Below are 19,657 nucleotides of genomic sequence, written 5' to 3'. Positions count from 1 at the left end.
TAAATATATTTAGATATATTTTTTTCTAAAATTTTACATACTGTACACTATTTATAATTGGATATCCGCAAGTAAGCAAGACCTGAAATGTGAATTCCATGTAATTTGCAAAGTCTAAGGACCGTAACTCTACTTAAATAGGGTCAATAGGAATGAAACTATACACTCCAAAAAAAAATATTTAAAGTGTATGACTCTTAATGTTGAACATTGAATCCCATCAAAACTGTCAAAATCAGTTCAATGACCATGATATCTGCAAGTGCAGCGGTAATATGTCAGACAAGTGGAAGTTTTATACATGGCATTCCAAAGTTCAAAGACTCTAGATAACTATGTCGAAAGTGTGCATGTCCATTTGAAATATACGTGTATGTAAACATTCACGTGTAATTCCTAAATATACATATCGATATACAACAGTTACTGCAGCACGGCTCAATGTCATTTGAAAAAATAAAATAAGATGCAGTAATTATTGCAGAATGACGGACGTTCAAGTTCAAGTTTCTTTATTCACTCAAACCAACAATACGTGGTACATGAGGTCAAGTACATGTGATACATTCTAATGGGGAAAGAGATACAGGGAAGAGAGACACAAACATAATCATGTTCACATAAGGGCAGGAAAGAAATGAAGGAAGCGATAAAAAAAACCAAAATAGTTTATTATTGAGATATGGAGGACAGACTAAATCATATATTTTTGTTATAAACAAACGATAGGTTTCTATGGGCTGAAAGGGGAAACACATTTTACGATGTGACGTAAGTTGAACACCTGTAGTCATCGTTCAAATCAAAATGGACACTAAAATGAACGTCTGCCTTTCCATTTGTCATCTTTTTTTACAATCAAGGACTACTCATTAAAATTTCCACTGAAATTGACAAATTGTACGAATGAAAATCGAGATTTGATACGGAATATTGTATATGTAAATTTACAAAAATAACGCAAAATTCTTATTCTAATCACCTGTATCCATACGTGAAGAAAATATAGTTATAGTTCAAAAGTTATTACGCACAGCATGGCCATTGTGTCAGTAATCAATACATTCTAAAAGTCAATACCCAAGATTTATTGAAAATATGGTCAAATTAGAAATGTTTGACCACGGTAGAAAAAGGCCATACTTGTCAGTGAGAAGGCGTCATTGTTCCATTATCTTTCGCAGGATAATTAAGCCACTAGTGTGTCGTACATTAGCCACAGGGATCATGGTGTGAGAAAAACTTGATTTTAAGCCAAATTACATAATTTCTAGGAATCCACCACGTTTTAAACTAAAACATATATGTTCACATATCATTTGATCAACTCAACTGAAATATAATTAAAATATCTATATGGAGGGTCCCCAATTCTCTTATGTAAGAGCTTTTATGAAGTTGGTGAATGAAAGAGAGTCAGGAAAAAAAATCATAAGAAACAAACCTCATGTCGGATCCGAATTTTCCTCCACCCCGACATTTGTCAGAGGTGGGGTCTGAGGACCTCACCTTGAAAAATCTCAGAGGGGTTCGGACCCCCTCTCCCTCTGTATCCGTACATGAACCAGGGGCGGATCCAGGCTCCGGGATCATGAAACTGTCTTAAAGTTAAGTCAAAATTTTGACTTTAAATTAAGATTTTTAAGCAAATCTTAACTAAGATTCTAATTCTAGAATCTTAAATTGCTATAGCAACAAAGAACTCTTTTGCGTAGAGGTAACAAAAAGATATAAAAAATAAATAAATGACAACATACTCAGTGTCTAAAACGTCTAGTTTATGATCACTAATGCTGACGCAGGCACATACATGTACCACCCCCCCCCCCCCCTTTTTATTAAAAAGAAACTTATTTTCGTTATTACATACATGTGCATACTGATGTATTGACCCCGTCGCCTCCCTCTTTCTAAAAGTAGTAATGAATGAAAGTGGAAATGTAAGAGAATGAAGTGATAATTTTATTATTCAATGCCTTTATTTATTTTGTCGACTGTGTGCGTACATGTAGCAAAGAAGGATAACTCTAATTAATTTCAAATTCGGGCTTGGCCTGCACATTATTCGTGTGCAAATGCAGACTGCAAGTAATGATTGTTTTCTTCTTCCACATTGTCAACAAACTCAGTCAGGTAAATACATGTACTTTTGTAGTAACTTTTTAGTGAAACGGTCGTATGTGTACGTGCTACTTTCACATTTACATCTACTTTACGAACTACGATCAGGCAGTGAAACGGACAATCGGGCGATCAATCCTGCGAAATTTTGATCACATAAGAAGTCATATTTATGCTTATATATTTGAGAACGCCCGCTCTCAATTTTTCTGGGCTAGCGGTGTTACTTTTCGATTACATGGATTTGACTTCTTTTCCTGTAAACAAACTTTTTATGTCAATACTCTGCTTAAAGAATTTTTTTTTCTAATTAAGATACCACGATTTACCTTAAATTTGAAAATTTTAGGGGGGGGGGGGGGGGGCAGCTGCGCCCCCCTTAAATCCGCCACTGTGAACCATTCAAAAGCTATGTTCAAGGTTAAAGCTTTTCAAAAGTACGTCAAACTCCAAGGTGAAGGATACAAAGTTAAACATTTTGGTAGCAAAAGATATGGCCAAGGTTAAAGTTTTTCAAAAGTAGGTCGAATTCCAAGGTGAAGGTCACATGGTAAAAAATTTCGTTTCCAAAAGAAAGATCTTGTCACAAGGTGTACACATTTCAATATGAAAGCACTATCCCGTCCATTCGAAAGTTTTGGCCAAGGTTAAAGTTTTTGCGGACAAACTGATAAACAGACGGACATATACTATAAATTACATGCCCCCGAATCTTCTATTATGGGACATAAAACCATGCGTTGTTTATGAAAAACAAAACCTTTATTCATAATTGACCAGGTCAAAAAGTGAAATTTAAAATAAACTTCCGATTTCATAAGAAAATTGTTTTATAAACGAGTTCTAAGGCCCGCATTCCAAGATGCCCACCCCGTTCCTGATAATGTTTTAGATAAAGAATCTGATAAATTACTGATGTTGTAGAAAATTTAAAGAAAGCAAATGAGGACAATGACAAAGTTTACTCTTCTGATTATGACTCTGATAATCAGTCTATCAGAGTCTTACAAAAATAACGCACAATTCTTATTCTAATCACCTGTATCCATACGTGAAGAAAATAACGCAAAATTCTTATTCTAATCACCTGTATCCATACGTGAAGAAAATATAGTTATAGTTCAAAGGTTCAAGGCGTTGCAACATCGCTGTGGAATTAAAGTTGCTATAATACATGTAATTCCAGAGAGAGAGAGAAAATAAATAAATATCCCCTCTCCACTGTCTAATATTACTCAATTGCAACATTCTGAATAATTCAGAATGAATTATCATAGCATTTTTAAAATGTCTGTCCCAATATTTTCCCAGAGAGCTACATTTATTATTTGTAGGCGAAGGGGTGGGGTGGGGTGGGGGTTCAACCCAATTTCCCCAGAAATCTACATTTATACAGCCGTGGGAATAGTGCGTATATCACAAAATCACCAAGCTAGGACAAGTGTAGAACAGCGTTCACTAATTCACCATGGGTTTCTGACGATGCCAGAAATTGTGTACTGGAAATGTATCATCTTGAAATATTACTAATGAGTACAGCAATTTAAATTATTTTGAATTATTTTTATTTTGCTTTGTCCCAAGACTGTAAATTAGTGTGTTTACAAAGATAAACTTGTTATAAGAAATTAGCATAGACATGTATCAAGGCGTTGCAACATCGCTGTGGAATTAAAGTTGCTAATATATACATGTGATTCCAGAGAGAGAGAGAAAATAAATAAATAGCCCCTCCCCGCATTTTTAGATTAATTTTCTCTGAATTTATCCAGTAGTATCGACGATATATAATTTGGAAATTATCAACCAATCCCTATATTCCAGCCGCGCAGGCTAGATAAATTTGATAATTATTTTTAAGGACTGTTGATGTAATTTACATGGCTATAACTTCCAGACTGATTAGATTAGTGGAAGAAAGTGAGCAAGTAAAATATAATCACAATTCACTCTTCTAAATTATACTGGAACTATTGTCTATCAGTATCCCTATATCCAAATAACATTTTAAAAAATCCGCTAATTCTGCGAAATATCATGGCTAACCAGCTTATACAAAGCCTTATCAGGTCAAGCAGGGCAATCCAAAATCGGGACATTATACCCCTTGTAAAATTCAAAAGCGTCTGTGAACAATAAATAAAAAAATATATTTGTCAAAACTTTAATGTACACCTTGAATATGCTATATTCTTGTTATATATACAAGAATGAAATACCCCAGAATCAGGTCATATTCTCTCTCTCAAATGAAAAATAATTAAGATGCATTTTATTTTTCCCCCATAATTCTTGTAGAAAATGTTAATATTGAGTATATCAAGCCAAAATATTTTGGTTAATGCACTTCATAATTTCATAGTTCAGAAATAGCCCTGCCTCAGCTCAATCAGGATAATGTACTACCGGGACATTATACCCTCCCATAAGAAATACAGAGTCTCGTAAATTGAAACGCTTTTAATTACTTAAATAAAATGTGTATTTTGAATACATCCATAACATTAATAAGGCACTATTACACTGTTGGCCTCAGGAAAATAAAATCCGTGGTGCACTGGTGGGTATTCCGTTTATTAGTGTGACCGAGAATTTAAAGCGTATGAATAACATTGACGAAGCGTTCTAGGAACGAAACCGCCATCTCTGAATTTTTGTCTCGTGGATTAGTTACAATCCACACTAATCATGAAACTCATAAGGTATGAAATCGAACATAAAACAAAATTTGATTTCTGCAAAAAATACTCTGTGTATATCTCAGCAGTATTGTCATTGTTCTCTTTTCGTGGGCTTATATATTTGGTCACCGGCAAACTGTAAACAATGTTTTTGTTGAATCAGAGTCTGCGAAAAATAACGCCTTTAGAATGATTCTAGTACCCAAATTTGCGTTTGACTGAATATATGTGTATATTTTCTATAAATTGTTAATTGTGTCATCATTAGCATCAAGTATTTATATGCAGAAACCTGCATCAGAGTTTACTGGACCAAACTGTTGTGGGATGACCTGACGCGTCGATTCGTTTATAATGAAATGTTTGTTGTGTTTTCGATATTTTACTGTTACATCTGACATGTATACAACATAGCTTTGTTCTGCTTTTATCATAAATTATTATTAGCATAACATTGTTCTGCGTATGGTCAATTTTTATATCGAGACAGGCTACTGACAAATTAGTTAATGTAACACAGGGGTTGCAACAGTCTCGTTTAAAGTCAGCATTTCGCAAATTTTATGGTTTTAATGATCTAATTTAGCAATGCAACCTGTAGGTTAAAATGCTGTCGGACATGTCTCATATCAATTGTTAGGTGGTTCTTTACACACTGATTTTGACTATGTTACTGTTTATAGAACTGAAAGCAGGTATGACCGTTCGACAGGGGATTCATACTCTTCCTAGGTACTTGATCCCACCTCTGGTATGTCCAGGGGTCATGTTTGACCTACTTTTAATTTTGTATTCCTTATGAGATTAATCACTGTTGATTATCTTCATATTTTCATTATGGTTTGTGTTCAGTTGCTTTTGGCTTTTAAGTTGACTAATTGTATTTCATACCCCGAAAAATGAAGCAGGATTTTATTGCCTACAACTGACTACAATAAAAACGAGGAACAAGTTTCTATTGTTTATCGTTAGTATGAATAACATGCATGATAAGAATAGTACCCATTGCATTAGTCTATAAATTGATGAGCAAGAAAAGTTGCTGAAGACTTCTTGCTTATTAAGCACACAAATATGGTGTCGTAGTTCCCCATATCAGTTTCACTAAGAAGAATCCTCCTGTTTTAATCTTGGCCCAGTGACAAGGTAGTCCTTCAGCAGGGTTTAAACTTGGCACTTGCCAATTGCGAGTAAAATTTTGTGTGGGCGCTGAAATTCGATGTCTCACTCTCCCAAATTGTGAGTTATTTCTGTGAATGAGAATTTGTATTGGGCTCGGTAATCATTATATCTTTAGCAACCAGAGGCTTTCCTGAGAGTTATTTACAAGCTTAATTTAAAGCGTTTTGTAGACCTCTTCTAAAATAAAATTAAACCATACGCAAAATTTACCCAAATCAATTGGCAAGATCAGTGATGCCAAAACAGCTGGAAGTTTTTGAGCTTGCCGTAAAAAAGAGCACGCCTGCAGTCTTCAAAATGATTATGACATAGGGATTTGATAAAATAAAAAGCTACTGTTAGTACAAAAATGCAGCGTTGTTGTCGGAACAAATTGAACAAGTATTGGCGTTGGAATACAAATAATTTGATAATGAATCAAAGTATAGTTTTGCATCAGTTGGCTGGTGTGCAAGATAGCACGTTTTTATTCCACTGTCCCGCACACGGGCAAATATATCGCTTGGGTTCGAATTTATTATTAAAAGACTCTTAAGACTAATTATAGGGGTTCCTAAGTTCACCGATGTAAAAACAATAAACCAAATGGTATAGAATTCCAGGGTTTAATTTTAAATTTTAAAAGCATTGTACCATTAGCCATGCTCCTGAATTTTGATGTTAGGGAGCCCACCAACTCAAATAATACCCCTTGGTTGTCGTATAAGGCGACTAAATGGGCGGTCCTTCGGATGAGACCCCAAAAACTGAGGCCCCGTGTCACAGCAGGTGTGGCACGATAAAAGATCCCTTCCTGCTCAAAGGCCATAAGCGCCGAGCATAGGCCAAAATTTTGCAGCCCTTTCTATTGTCTATCTTTCTGTCCATTTTTTAAAAAAACTAATTCTTTCTGGTACACTGCTACTGTTCGCTAATATCTGCAACTACAAGATGTCTCTAATGCTATCCCACCGCTACAAGATGTCGAATATCCCACCGCTGCCACCAGTTGTATCGTTTTGGGTTTTTAAATATATATAAATTCGCTGCCACCAATAGTAACATACAAGTGACATTAAACAATAATCAATCAAATAATGTAAATATAGAAGTCTCATATATAATTTTTCAGTATGAAAATGCAAAAAGTAAATGTTTATTAACATTTTGATAGTTTCTTTTTTCAAATTCCATTTCCAATTCTGCCATGTGGGCTAGCTTAGATTTCAATTCTACTTGCTCATCCAAAATTTTACTCGCATTTGGCGAATGGGCAAATGTTAAGTTTAAACTCAGTTATTCTACTCTGTATTCTAATATATCCATACATCAATTTACATTACCACCAAAGTTCATCCCCAAATTTTGTATTCTTCCCAAGATATGCAGAAATGAATTTGGAAAAAATGTCTATTATTTTTTGGTCAAATTTTAGCTGGGCCTAGGCACTATGCCGTTAAATAGAATATGTAACATGCATTGCAACAAGCTATTAAATAGAATTTGCAGCATTCGATATGATTTCTTAGTTGATTCTTTTGCCCTAATTTATAAACTGAAGTCGGTAATAGCTCCAAGTGACTGTTTAAGTTAGTCTGCACTGTCACTTATCACAGCCATATTAACCGTTTAATAATCAAGTGACTGTTTAAGTTAGTCTGCACTTTCACTTATCACAGCCATATTAACCGTTTAATAATCAAGTGACTGTTTAAGTTAGTCTGTACTTTCACTTATCACAGCCATATTAACCGGTTAATATTAAATCAAGTGACTGTTTAAGTTAGTCTGCACTTTCACTTATCACAGCCATATTAACCGGTTAATAATCAATTGTTTTTACAGATTTTTGATGAAGTTGAGCCATGAGACAGTGACCATCGAGCTCAAGAATGGTACACAAGTCCATGGAACTGTCACAGGTAAGGAAAAAGTACTGTTGTGTATAATGCAAACACTTCAGGAATTGCAACTGTTCTTTGTCCGTCTTTGTGTGTTTTTAACTTCTTCATTACCACCATTCCAACTCTTTAAATGTGGTATGAAAAAAAATTAGGGCATAAAATTAAATTTTGGGACTCCTGCACCCCCGAGGCCTTGGGAGCAGTGCAAATTTTTTTTAAAATCTTCTCTACAATTGCATGTCTGTAAGAAACACTAAATGCATAATGATGTAGAGCAGGAAGACCTACCAAAATTGTACATTTCATGATCCAATAGGGTAGACCTTATGACTCCAGGGCAAGGTCAAACTCTGCATGGAGTTTTTACATGTAAAACATTTAAATGACATATTCTTAATGCTATTTATAGTATATTGAAAACAAATATTTAGAAGGAGCAAGTAATCCTTTACCAGAATTGTAAATTTTATGAATCCCAGGGGTAAGGATTTTGGTTCCAGGGTGGGGCCAAAATTGTTAGGGATTATTGACTTTATTGTTTGAAAGACTTTAATTTTGTAGATACTGTATAGAAACTTGATGCATATTTATGAAAAGCAGAAAAGAATGTACCAAAATTGTGAATTTCACAACCCCAGTATTCTCATTCTAGGGTTGGTCGAAAATAGCATCTTGTGTTCTTTCATCAGTATTGGCACTTTTGGGAGCATTTGTGCTTTAAGAACACCCTTCTTTTATACTGCTGCTGAATATTAAAATTTAGCTAGGTATGCAGAACAGGAAAATTATAGAGTGCGTAGGGCTTTACTTTTAAACATAGGCAAACCGATAACGTCTGTGGGCGTCTTGATCATTAATGTCAGGACTCAAAATAAACATATGCCCGTCAGTTTGTGACTGGTTAAAAGTTTGGCGGACTGACTGACATTTGTTTTAGTCTGTCCGATTGCACGGTAATTTCAGTTATTCAGATTGGCGTCGGCCATCGACAAATGGTCGATAAATACTGAAAATGGCCAATGAAATTTTTCTTTTCCGATCAGTACGGCCGATTGTTTTTTAGTGTTTATTGGCCACAGGAAAATAACAGCTATCCGTCTTGGTTTGTCATAATACAAGTACTCAATCGATCGTTTGTAAAGAAGATTTTGATTGGTTTTCGAAAAACTTCCCGTCCAATCAATATCAATATACTTTGAGAGAGAAATAAATTGGTGCCCCTGTTGATCTAGCTTGTGTTTGCAGCAAACAGCGGGGAACCAGTTTTGAAAAAAAAAAATGGCTTCAAAGAAGAGAGTTTGGTTTGATGATCATGATTGGCAACAAAACCTACTAAACATCAGATTTTTCGGTTGCGGTAGCTCTGCTTCGTAACTAGGAGGTCGTGACTTCGAGTCCCGCTTGTGCCATAGCCGCATCAAACCTAAGAAGTAAACATGGTTAGTGATTTCTCCTTCGCCTAACGCTTGTCATTTACTAGATTTAGAACTGAGAATCACGGGTCTTTCGGATGCGGCCTTAAAAACGGAGGTATTGTGTCGCGGCAGGCGTTGGCACGTTAAAGAACCCTCACTGCTATGGCCATGAGCTCTCAGCATAGGTCTAAATTTGTGATACTTTACCTACAACTGGTGACGTCTCAATTATCAACGGAATGAAAAACAAACACGGGAACGACCGAGAAGAATTCTGAAACAGTTGACTACATTCATGATAATTAAACTGAAGAATTGAAAAATAAAGCCAGTTTAATTTTAAAGTTTTGAGTTTAGTTTTTGAGGGCCTAAAGTTTTCATGGAGTTAGGCCAAAATGGCCTAAATTTTTTGTATCATTTAGACCCTCTGTCCTATCAAATTGCATTCCAATCTGAATCACTGAATTTTTTAAATCGTCATTTTGGAAAATCTACTTATCGAATCTAACACGCATTTGGCACTCTATAGATATCAGATGAACCCAATTAGTAAATAAAAATCTCATATAGGTGTTACAATATTGTCTGAGGCATATCGAATTACATTCCATTATATCTGGAAAACTAGGTGGGCTTGTAAAAATTTTTGCAGACTGGTTGAAATTATACCCTATCAGTCCGGCTGGACTGGTGACTTAAAAAATTAGTTTCGAGTCCTGAATGTAGGTAGTCTCGTTTTCAGAGATGATTGAATTCATGAACTTGTCAGGTATACCAGTCAGTTGATTGATCATTATAAGGTCATCATTAATTGGTTTGGTGTACTCTGATTCACATTTTGGTGTAAACCACTGCAGTGGTCTAGATGTTACTTGAGTGATCGCCCAGCATACGGAAGGCCAAGGTTCAAATCCCGGCCATGACAAACTTAAGTTGTTATAACAGATAGAGACAGTTCCATCGCCAAATGTTTAGCATCTGGTGTAAATGTCACGAATCCTCGGAGATAACCATAAAAACGGATGTCCCGTGTCACAGTAGGTGTGGCATGCTAAAGAACCATCGCTGCTTAATGACCATAAGCGCCGAGCAAAGGCCTAAATTTGAAGCCCTTCCCCGGTCTTGCTGACGTCTCCCTATGAGTGAAAATTTTTCAAGAGATATACAATCAATCAATAAATGGTGTGAAAAAACTGCACCTTGTGAGATTGAGGTGTGTATTGGTAGTTGGACTTGATTTTGTTTATGTGTAACAAAGTGCTTGTAGTTTTCAGGGCTTACTTTCCATGGTACCTGTATATTTTTAGTAGGGGTGAAACGATGCAGTACCTTTTCGATTCGATGATTTTCTATTCGATACAATAGCATGTACCAAATTCTTTATAATGCTAAGATTTTTTATGTTTCATTGTATTTATTGCTCTCTGCAAATAAATTCTACATAATGTAAAAACGTTTAACATAAAGCAACACACTTATCACTTGTCTTAAATCCGAAATGTCGCCATACCCAGGATTTATACATTGGGGTGCATTTTTCAACTCGACTGCGTCCGTTTTGATACAGCAAAGTTTACTCGTATGTTGATTGGGCAATTTTCAATTCCATTGGCTAATCAGAAACCTTGTTATCAAAAGCAATGTGTGCTATGATTTTAGAACCGTATCGAACCGAAACAGACCCCGAATAAATTGAACATCGAATCGAGACCACTATATCGCAATTTGGCCACATCGTTTCACCCCTAATTTTTAGTATTTGTGATTGTAAATTATACAATCAATTCTGTATACAGGGTTTTGAACATTTATATTATTATGTTCAATGTTGTTGTGAAAAATTGTTTTAAGGATTATGTGTGTATTTTAGGTGTTGATGTCTGTATGAATACTCACCTGAAAGCAGTAAAGATGACAATCAAGAACAAAGATCCCGTGCAGGTGGACACCCTCAGTATCCGTGGTAACAACATTCGATATTACATTCTGCCAGACAGCTTACCATTGGACACGTTACTGATTGATGACACACCCAAAGCAAAACAGAAGAAGGGTAGAGATGGTGGTAAGTGTTCTACTCATCTGCCATCTATTTTCACACCATTGTCAATATATTGTAGATGGCAATTGTTTGGGTAATGATTCAGTATTGAATCTCTTGCACTGAATAGTGAAACCAGCTATTAATCTTTCCAATTCTGTACACAATACACATGCACTGTAATGCAGATGTATAATCTCAGTGAAAGTAGTGATTGATTCAAATTGTTCAGTCCCACAACACCTATTAAAACATTTCTGCTCAATCTCGGATAAACGGCCTCCGAGTTACACATCCAGGGATTTATTTCTCTATTCCTATCGGTGTTAAAAGTCAACCATTTTGAATTTAGAAATGATCACAAAAAATGCTTTACATGAGGTTGTCTTGTTTTGATTTAAAGATTTCAAATGATCTAGAAGTTGTGGAGGTGTAAAGCTATTCAACATGAATGTTGAAGGGGATGAAAAAAAATTTGGAATGTCAAAAATATGTCATTTCTCAGACACTCAGTTTTGAGATGGGTGGTGTTTTTTCAGTCAGTCAGCAGAGGGCAAACAAACAAATTGGTAAAGATGGCCCGATAGAGGTTTTATTTCTTAATTTTTCATAATATAACTAAATACAACATCTAATATTATGAAATATTGTTGTAGGCTAGTGCACTGGCCTGAAAAGCTTCATTGAATTATTTTTTATTGCAGATATTTTATTAATGTTAGAATATTGTTTTAAGCTCCACGAAGGAGAGGACGTACTTGCCCAACAACAAGGAGGTGGTCCTCCAATTGGAACAGGGGGAATTCCAGTTGCTCATACAGCATGTACTTACAAATAAGTCATAGGAAGTTTGTGTGTTAGGTATTCAATGTATAACGAAAGGATAATGAACGATTTAAATCAACATAAACGTTTATTGTTAAATAATGATGAATGTGAAGTAGGTGAAATTCACATGACTGGTAAATGATAAGAAACTGACCTCTTCGTACTTGAGACTTTTTAAAAAAGAAGTTATCTGCCCTTTGTAAAAATAAGAAAAATCTATATATTTTTTAATATGTGTGTGGTAAATGATTGATTTTATTATTAGGGAAAGTGTATGTAAATTTCTAAGAAGAGATTTGTGTGAAAATTTAATTTCTTTGAAAAATATTTTAATAAAACATGCTTTTTCTACAGACTTCAATGTTAGATTCAAGGTGAAATAAATAGAGCAGTAAACAAAATTCCTCAAATTTCTGTGGCAGATTTTGATTTGAACCCTTCGAAATGATACAGTGATTACAAAAACCCACCAACCATTTACTAGATATGAAATAAGGTCGTTGTACATTGAATACCTTAAATATCTGCTGTTAAAAAGTATTTTTCATTCCTTGTGCTGGATGTTTTTAGAAAATCATTGTCTTTCATAATTGGGGGGTGTGTGATGTTGGTGGTATATTGCTATATTGAAATGAATGAAAATATATCGCAATATTTTTACTAACTTGAATTAAAGTGGTGTTCTACAATTAACAAGAGCAAGCGGTTATGCGATACCATATAATTACTGAATAACAGATATTTTGGTCCGATGTATAGATTGACACATCAGACGTCAAGCACTGTACATCAGTCAGGACTGACAGTCTGATGTCTTTCTCAGAGGCTGACAAGTTCTGTAATGGCTTCATTAATTTACTTGAAATTTAGCAGATTTTAAAGGTTTTGAAGACCCACAAAACACCAAAATTAGGCTACTTAAAAAGAATTCATTTCATAACTAAAATTTTTGCTTCAACTGTATTTCATGTATGTACATGTACTTGATTCTGGACTGCTGATCTTGCTTGACAGCATCAACTATTTCAGATACTTGTAGACGTACTCTCTACTCTTGAATTTCATGAAAAGAAGTGAATTTCAATATGAATAAGTTTTTGTACTCAATTAAAGAATGTTCTTGTATTCACTTTTGCAGCTAGTATTTTAAGATTGCAGTTCAGTGACCCAGACTTTTATCTTCTGTTGTGTATTTTTAGGTATGCGAGGAGGCCGGGGTGGAAGGGGTGGGAGAGGACGAGGAAGGGGAGGAAGGGGCCGTGGCAGGGGCAGAAGATAAACTGGTTCCCGACGTGTTCAGCAACAGGTGTGAGAGAAAACAGGATGTGCTCTTCAGTGTATGGAAGTTATTTTTGGTAGCATGTGTGAAAGACTTCATAATCATGGACATGATTCCGTGTTTTATAGATGTACATGAACAATCATTTCATTATTTGTCGGTGCATTGAATACTATGAAATTCATTCAGAGTTACTGTTCTTTGTGTGTGGGTAAAATGAAGATTGCCCTACAACAGCAGCTTACTAAGTGTTTTTTTTTTTTTTATTATTTTGAATATTGTATGTATATATTAAAAGTGTAGAATATGAATATATTCTTTTCATCCTGAGAGAGCCATTTTACCATTTGTCAAAGTTGCGTATTATTGAAAGAAAGGAAAAAAATTACTGAAAGATTATTTCATTGATAAAAGCTAGTTTTGGTACATTACTCTATAGAATTAATTTTTTGAGGATAGTTAATAAAAATTATGGAACTGAAGAGCTTATCCCAGAGCATGTAACCTTTTTATGCCCCCTTCAAAGAGGACCTCTATTGATTTTGGAGTTGCATGATTATGACAAACTCAATTCACTCTGTCTGCTCAATATCTTGAGAACCCCCCACAGGCAGCAAAATTGGTATATTATAAAGATTAGATGCCCCTATTGATTTTGAGGTCAAATGGTCATCTCAAACTGAACAGGAATATACTGTCTGCTATTGAAATATCTTGAGAACCCTTTGCTTGACAGATATCAAACTTTGTACACTGGTACATCTTGAGGAGTAGATGACACCTATTGATTTTGAGGTCAAGGGTCAATCCACTCTGGACATGGAGTGGATATTGTTTGCTCAATGTATTGAATTGTTTTGGCACTACTATCAAATAAATGAAAAGTAAGCAATTCTCTCCATTAAATACTGTTTTAGTAAAGATTTATTTAATTATTGAGAGAAAGCATCTTTGTTGGCAACGTTAGACATGTTTTTCAAAACTCGGGCGTACGAGTTCACAGGAAGTAGTACACAAACACAGAATTCCTGCGTATAAGGTTGTGGGGGCTTGGTACGGGGGCTGATTGGTGCCATCTTACAATTTATCGTCTTTTTGTTATTTCAAGGCAAAAAGACATCAAAACAGTACCGGTATTTAACGACTTTTCGTCCCGGAATAATGAAAATAATTAGCTACTTTTCGCCTACAAACATTGTAAAATGGCATAAATCAGCCACCATACCTAGGCCAGCCGCTACGATTTTGATTGCAGCCCTAGTCCAGTTGATGCTAGCGTCGAACTTGAAGCAACTTGGTACCCTTTAAAACCACACGCACAGATATATATAATATGTATATATATATACATGTAAATATATTTAAAGCACAGAGAAATTCACTATTATATGGATACTCGCTTCCGCACCTGCCCAGGGTGGAAGTACCAAATCTTATAGCAGCATGCGACCAGCGCGTTCGACCATCTAAGCAAGTCTAAAAACTTGCTTGTGATGACGATGGATTCTTCACCACGCTGTCGCACGGTAAATGGGATACAGTCATTTGATGTAATTTTAAGAGGATCATACAATGCATATTGCATTTGAAATATTTTATAAAACACGAAGATTACAATGAACTGTTAATAAACGTAACTTAATATTTCAATACAAAGCACAGAGAATAATATATATATTCACGAGCTAGTTCAGATTTTGAATTCATTTCACGCATGTTGAATACTACGTCTTTTCTTGCATGCCCGAAGGTATGTGTAATAGTTCTCTGTGTAAAATCAGTGACTGATGTGGTTCCTGTATGTTTTAACGTGTTGCATATAAAAAAAAGAATGACCTTGCATTTAACTTTTTCCCTTTCGCATTCAAGTAATGATGAATTGCACAGAATGATCTAACATGAAGATAGTAAAGTTTTACTTGTGCAAATAAGGACACAAACATTTCTTCCTTGTCGGTGTAAACGTACATTTAGTCTGAACAGTAGGAGAGAGTCATGGAAATAGTGTATGCTGAGCTGGTTTTCGACGAGGGCTCGAAGAACTCGTGTCATGCAGCATATTGCGTGTTTGAGGACCCCCATAATGAGAGGAAGCGACAGTCATCATTCAGTGGGGATTCCAGCATGGACGACAATTCAAGAGCTTCTTCAGTGCGGCGTTTTTCCATTGCGTCTACCACATCTGACATGAGTATTCAAACATTTGTAGAAACGGAAGACGATCTGGACATGGAAGAGAGTATAAAGGTTCTAAATGAAAAGTGGAAGGAAGAGGGGGATGAAGCATGTGACATTTCTGTGTGTTCGGGAATGACTGCAGTAGGGGACGGAAAAGTTGTCATTGCTACCAAGAGCGGAGAAATTGCTTTGTACAGTGCTACCGGAAAGTTTCTGTCCTTGGTGGATATCTCGGAATGTTTCGAAGGTTTGACAACTGTATCTAAAGACGAAGTAGCTGTCTCCTGTGGTTATTGTATAAGGTTCTACAGAGTGGAGAAAAGTAAACTGCACGAAGAATCCCAGAAATGCATCGACTTCAAGTTCCCGGATGTGATCAAAGTACACGATATACATTACATTGACAATAGTTTCGTCGTTCTTTGCAAAATGCAGTCGCAAGTTGCGATAAAAAAGATCGATATGAAAGGGAATACCCTTAAATTGTTTTATCACGCAGCAGCTTCGGTTGAACGTTACTGTTGCTATCCATCGGGAGAAAACCTCATCATGATTGAAAAGGATCACAGAAAAATAATAGCCATGAAAGAAGATGGCACTCTGAGTTGGGAACTTACAGTTGATTACACACCGGTGTACGTAACTCGGGCAGGAAAAGACAAAGTTGTTGTGTCCTTGCAGGGAAGACCGGATTTGAAGTGTCTGACCTTTGACGGGCGTGTGTTGAGCCCAGTGGACACTGGCCTTGACCCGAGCCAGACGCCATTACTGTTGTGTTATTGCGTTGAGTCGGGTTTACTGCATTTCTGCCCTAAAAATATCAAGAAGAGTAAGTCTTCAAAAAAACACCCCTTTTCAAAAATTCTCTCAAATACGAAGCTGGAGTAGAGTATTTTAATGTTTTAAGGTCGATTCTCATGTGATATAGGTTTCTGGTATTTTAATGTTTTAAGTCGATCCTCATGTGATATAGGTTTCTGCAAAAATCTTTATTAAATTCAACTTTATGCATGATAGAAATACAATGTATATCTTTCACTGAAATAAATAAAAATTGGTAAACTGTTGATACTGAAAAAGTTTATATTTTCCATAGATAATCAATTATATTGTATTCAAAATTTTTAAAATGTCATATATTGTAATGAAAATTTTAAAAATGTTGTCAAGGGCAATAACCCCAATGCTGGTATTTCTTCTACTGCATGTCTATTTTAAAATATACATGATTTCCCCAATATCCACAATTAATTCATACATATATTTATGAATTAGCAGGGTTTTTATTAAAACTGTTGACATTTAAAATTTGTCAATTCAACAAGTTTTGATCTATTTCAATTATTCTGTATATCGAAAATGTGTGATTTTCTGATGTTATTAAACATATACTTCTGTTTTTGTATGATTGACATCTTATTAATTAATCTTAACTATAATGAGTTGAAATTAATACATTTTATCCACTTTCAACCATTAATAAGTCACATGAGGATCGACCCACCTTAATGTATATATGTTTGCTTAAAATATTTGCGCACTTGTTCTGTGACAGACAAGGAGAGAAAAGAAGGAAAGAAAATACAATGAAATAAATTCTTCCTATTTCAACAATTTTCCAGCTTTATGGGCCTTGGTGTTTACTTAGCAAATCGTTTATTGCACTTTCTTATCTTAGAGGTGATTCATTTCAAATGTATTGAAAGGACAATGTACATTCAGACACATGTAACTTTTTAAGATAGCTACGCCCATTTAGGAAGTAAGGAATCATAGCCTTCGGGGGTAATGTAATTGTGGGGATGTACTCCTTCAATGTACATTTTAAAAAGGGAATGGAAATAGGTTTTACGAGCGTTATCTTGACTAATGTTGAAATACTTCCGCATTTGTTTGCAATTATATATGTGTGTGTGTGTATATATATATATATATATATATATATATATATATATATATATATTGGCATAGACTTGAGAATTGCCCAGAATCATCCCTGTTATACAGAGAATATCAATCTGAATTCATATAATATAAATTGTTGGTACAAAAACATTAGTTATTTTAAGGGGAAAATGGGCATTTTGGTACCCAATTGTAAAAATCTCAAATTCTCATTTTTCAAAAAACAAATGAAGAATCAGGTACGGAAACAATTTTTATACGCCCGTCGAAGACGGGACGTATTATGGTATGGCGTCGTCCGTCTGTCTGTTTGTCCGTCTGTCCGGACCTTGTGGGCAGGATACAGACTGAACCATAAGCCCTAGGACTTTACAACTTGGTACATTTGATCACCATGATGAGAGGAAGATGCTTATTGTTTTTCAAGGTCAAGGTCGTAGTATCACTTATTAGGAAAACCTTGTGGGCAGGATACAAACCGAACCGTAAGCTCCAGGATATTATAACTTGGTATATTTGATCATCATGATGAGAGGAAGGTGCAGTGCTCGAGCTGGGCTTCGCCATTTTCGCCAATGGCGAATTTTTTTCAAAAACGGCGAAAAAAAATTTAAAGTGGCGAAAATCCCTTTTTGCAATAAATTGTATTTTTAATCCTTTGTCAGTGACACATTATCGCCTGTTTGTTTATGCAGTCAAAATCTGTTTATTCAGTCAACGCGTGCGATCAGAAATCTCGCGTCGCTCCAGTGCACACAGAGCTGGTCACAGCCTCAGGTAATTTATGGCTGCAAAAAAGTCGGTGATTATGTAATAAAGTACATCGGACGGCTGTTTACCCTGCTGTGGTCAATTGTTTAACATTTAAAGTCTTATTCATTATCGTGTTATCATCTCCACATTAATGTCAATTCTTAACCAGAGAACCGACCGGTAATTAAATTGGCCGTATTATTGTGTATAATGTATATCTGAATACATCAATTGTTTGTTTTTGCGGCCAAACTCGTTGATTACAAGATTTTGATTTTGATGTGTTTGATTTTAGTTCGAATATTTCATAAACAATGCGGTCGGTCACCATTGATATGGACATGGCAATTTTAATAAATAATTTTCTTTGAAGTTCGGTGCGCAACAGTATAAAAATGCTAATCTCATAAGACTATGCACCCCATTCTATTTTGACACTAAACTTGTAGCTTCTGATCCTAGTCAGTCTAAAATCAAAAAAATATCTATGTTTGGCTTTACAGTCAACCCCACCTCCTCAAACATCTGATTCTGTCCAAATTGCAAAATCTTCCATACAAAAACGGAAATTTAATAGGGAATGGTTGAGATACGACTCTAAATTGGGCTTGATGTTTTGTGACATCTGCATTTCGGCCAATATACACAATGTTTTCACTGAGGGGTGTAGCATCATGAAGTTTATATTTATATGATTTATTATCTGAATTTTGATTTCCATAATAGAATTTATCAAACAAATCAACTTCTTATTATTTCAGAAAGAAATGTTTAGGTATGGTAGCTGGATATGATTAAGTAATGTAACTGATTCAAAATGCTAAAATAAGTGTAATGAATAAAATAATATATAATATGATGGAAATAATTGTAAAGCATGTGATTATTTGTGCCGCGCCACTCCCCGAAAAAGTGGCGAAAGGGAATTCTGGTCCAGTGGGAGCACTGGGAAGGTGCCTATTGTTTTTCAAGGTCAAAGGTCAAGGTCGTAGTATCACTTATTAGGAAAACCTTGTGGGCAGGATACAAACCGAACCGTTAGCATATTTATGAAGTAGCGCATTCTAAGGCTATCCCTCTTTATATCTTGATATTCATTTCTACAAGCATAATAATGAATTAGCTCACAGAGGACAGTGCTAACTTCACTAAAATATGAATCCCACTAAAATATGTTTTCCTTGAGCAAAATCTACGGACGTATTATGCCACGTTGGCGTTGCTCTTGTTACTTTACTGGTCAAAACGACGTGAAGAGGGTCAGAAATCAGGAAAACTCACAACATATTTTTCGTATAAAGAAAACTTTACTATGCAAAGTTATATATTTTTAGAATCCCTAGAATTAAGAAAAACTCTATGTAGATTTCGAATTGAAAGAGGAAGATATG

At 35.4% G+C, this 19,657-nt stretch overlaps 1 protein-coding gene across 2 annotated transcripts; it reads left to right on the top strand.

Moving 5' to 3' along the window:
• The first annotated feature begins 4,682 nt into the window (after positions 1-4,682).
• LOC130051296 (probable small nuclear ribonucleoprotein Sm D1) lies at positions 4,683-13,741 on the top strand. 2 transcript variants are annotated; one of them, XM_056153142.1, is made up of 4 exons: positions 4,683-4,823; positions 7,809-7,885; positions 11,153-11,347; positions 13,351-13,741. In XM_056153142.1, the coding sequence occupies exons 1-4, from the start codon at positions 4,810-4,812 to the stop codon at positions 13,428-13,430; spliced, it is 366 nt and encodes a 121-aa protein (XP_056009117.1). In that variant the 5' UTR covers positions 4,683-4,809; the 3' UTR covers positions 13,431-13,741. The 2 variants fall into 2 exon arrangements, with proteins under 2 accessions (XP_056009117.1, XP_056009116.1); XM_056153141.1 differs by lacking the exon at positions 13,351-13,741 and adding an exon at positions 12,060-13,076.
• Positions 13,742-19,657: the final 5,916 nt, after the last annotated feature.

The sequence above is a fragment of the Ostrea edulis genome, chromosome 1 (genome assembly GCF_947568905.1).
Source record: "Ostrea edulis chromosome 1, xbOstEdul1.1, whole genome shotgun sequence".
In the NCBI taxonomy this organism is placed as follows: Eukaryota; Metazoa; Mollusca; class Bivalvia; order Ostreida; family Ostreidae; genus Ostrea; species Ostrea edulis.
Note: the sequence above shows the minus strand (reverse complement) of the source record. Positions and strands in the feature narration are given on the sequence as shown.

Excerpts from the sequence above, each read along its gene's own strand:
- LOC130051296 (XM_056153141.1), top strand. Across the intron at positions 7,886-11,152 it reads AGTCCATGGAACTGTCACAG|GTGTTGATGTCTGTATGAAT; the intron begins GTAAGGAAAAAG and ends TGTGTATTTTAG. Across the intron at positions 11,348-12,059 it reads GAAGAAGGGTAGAGATGGTG|CTCCACGAAGGAGAGGACGT; the intron begins GTAAGTGTTCTA and ends TATTGTTTTAAG.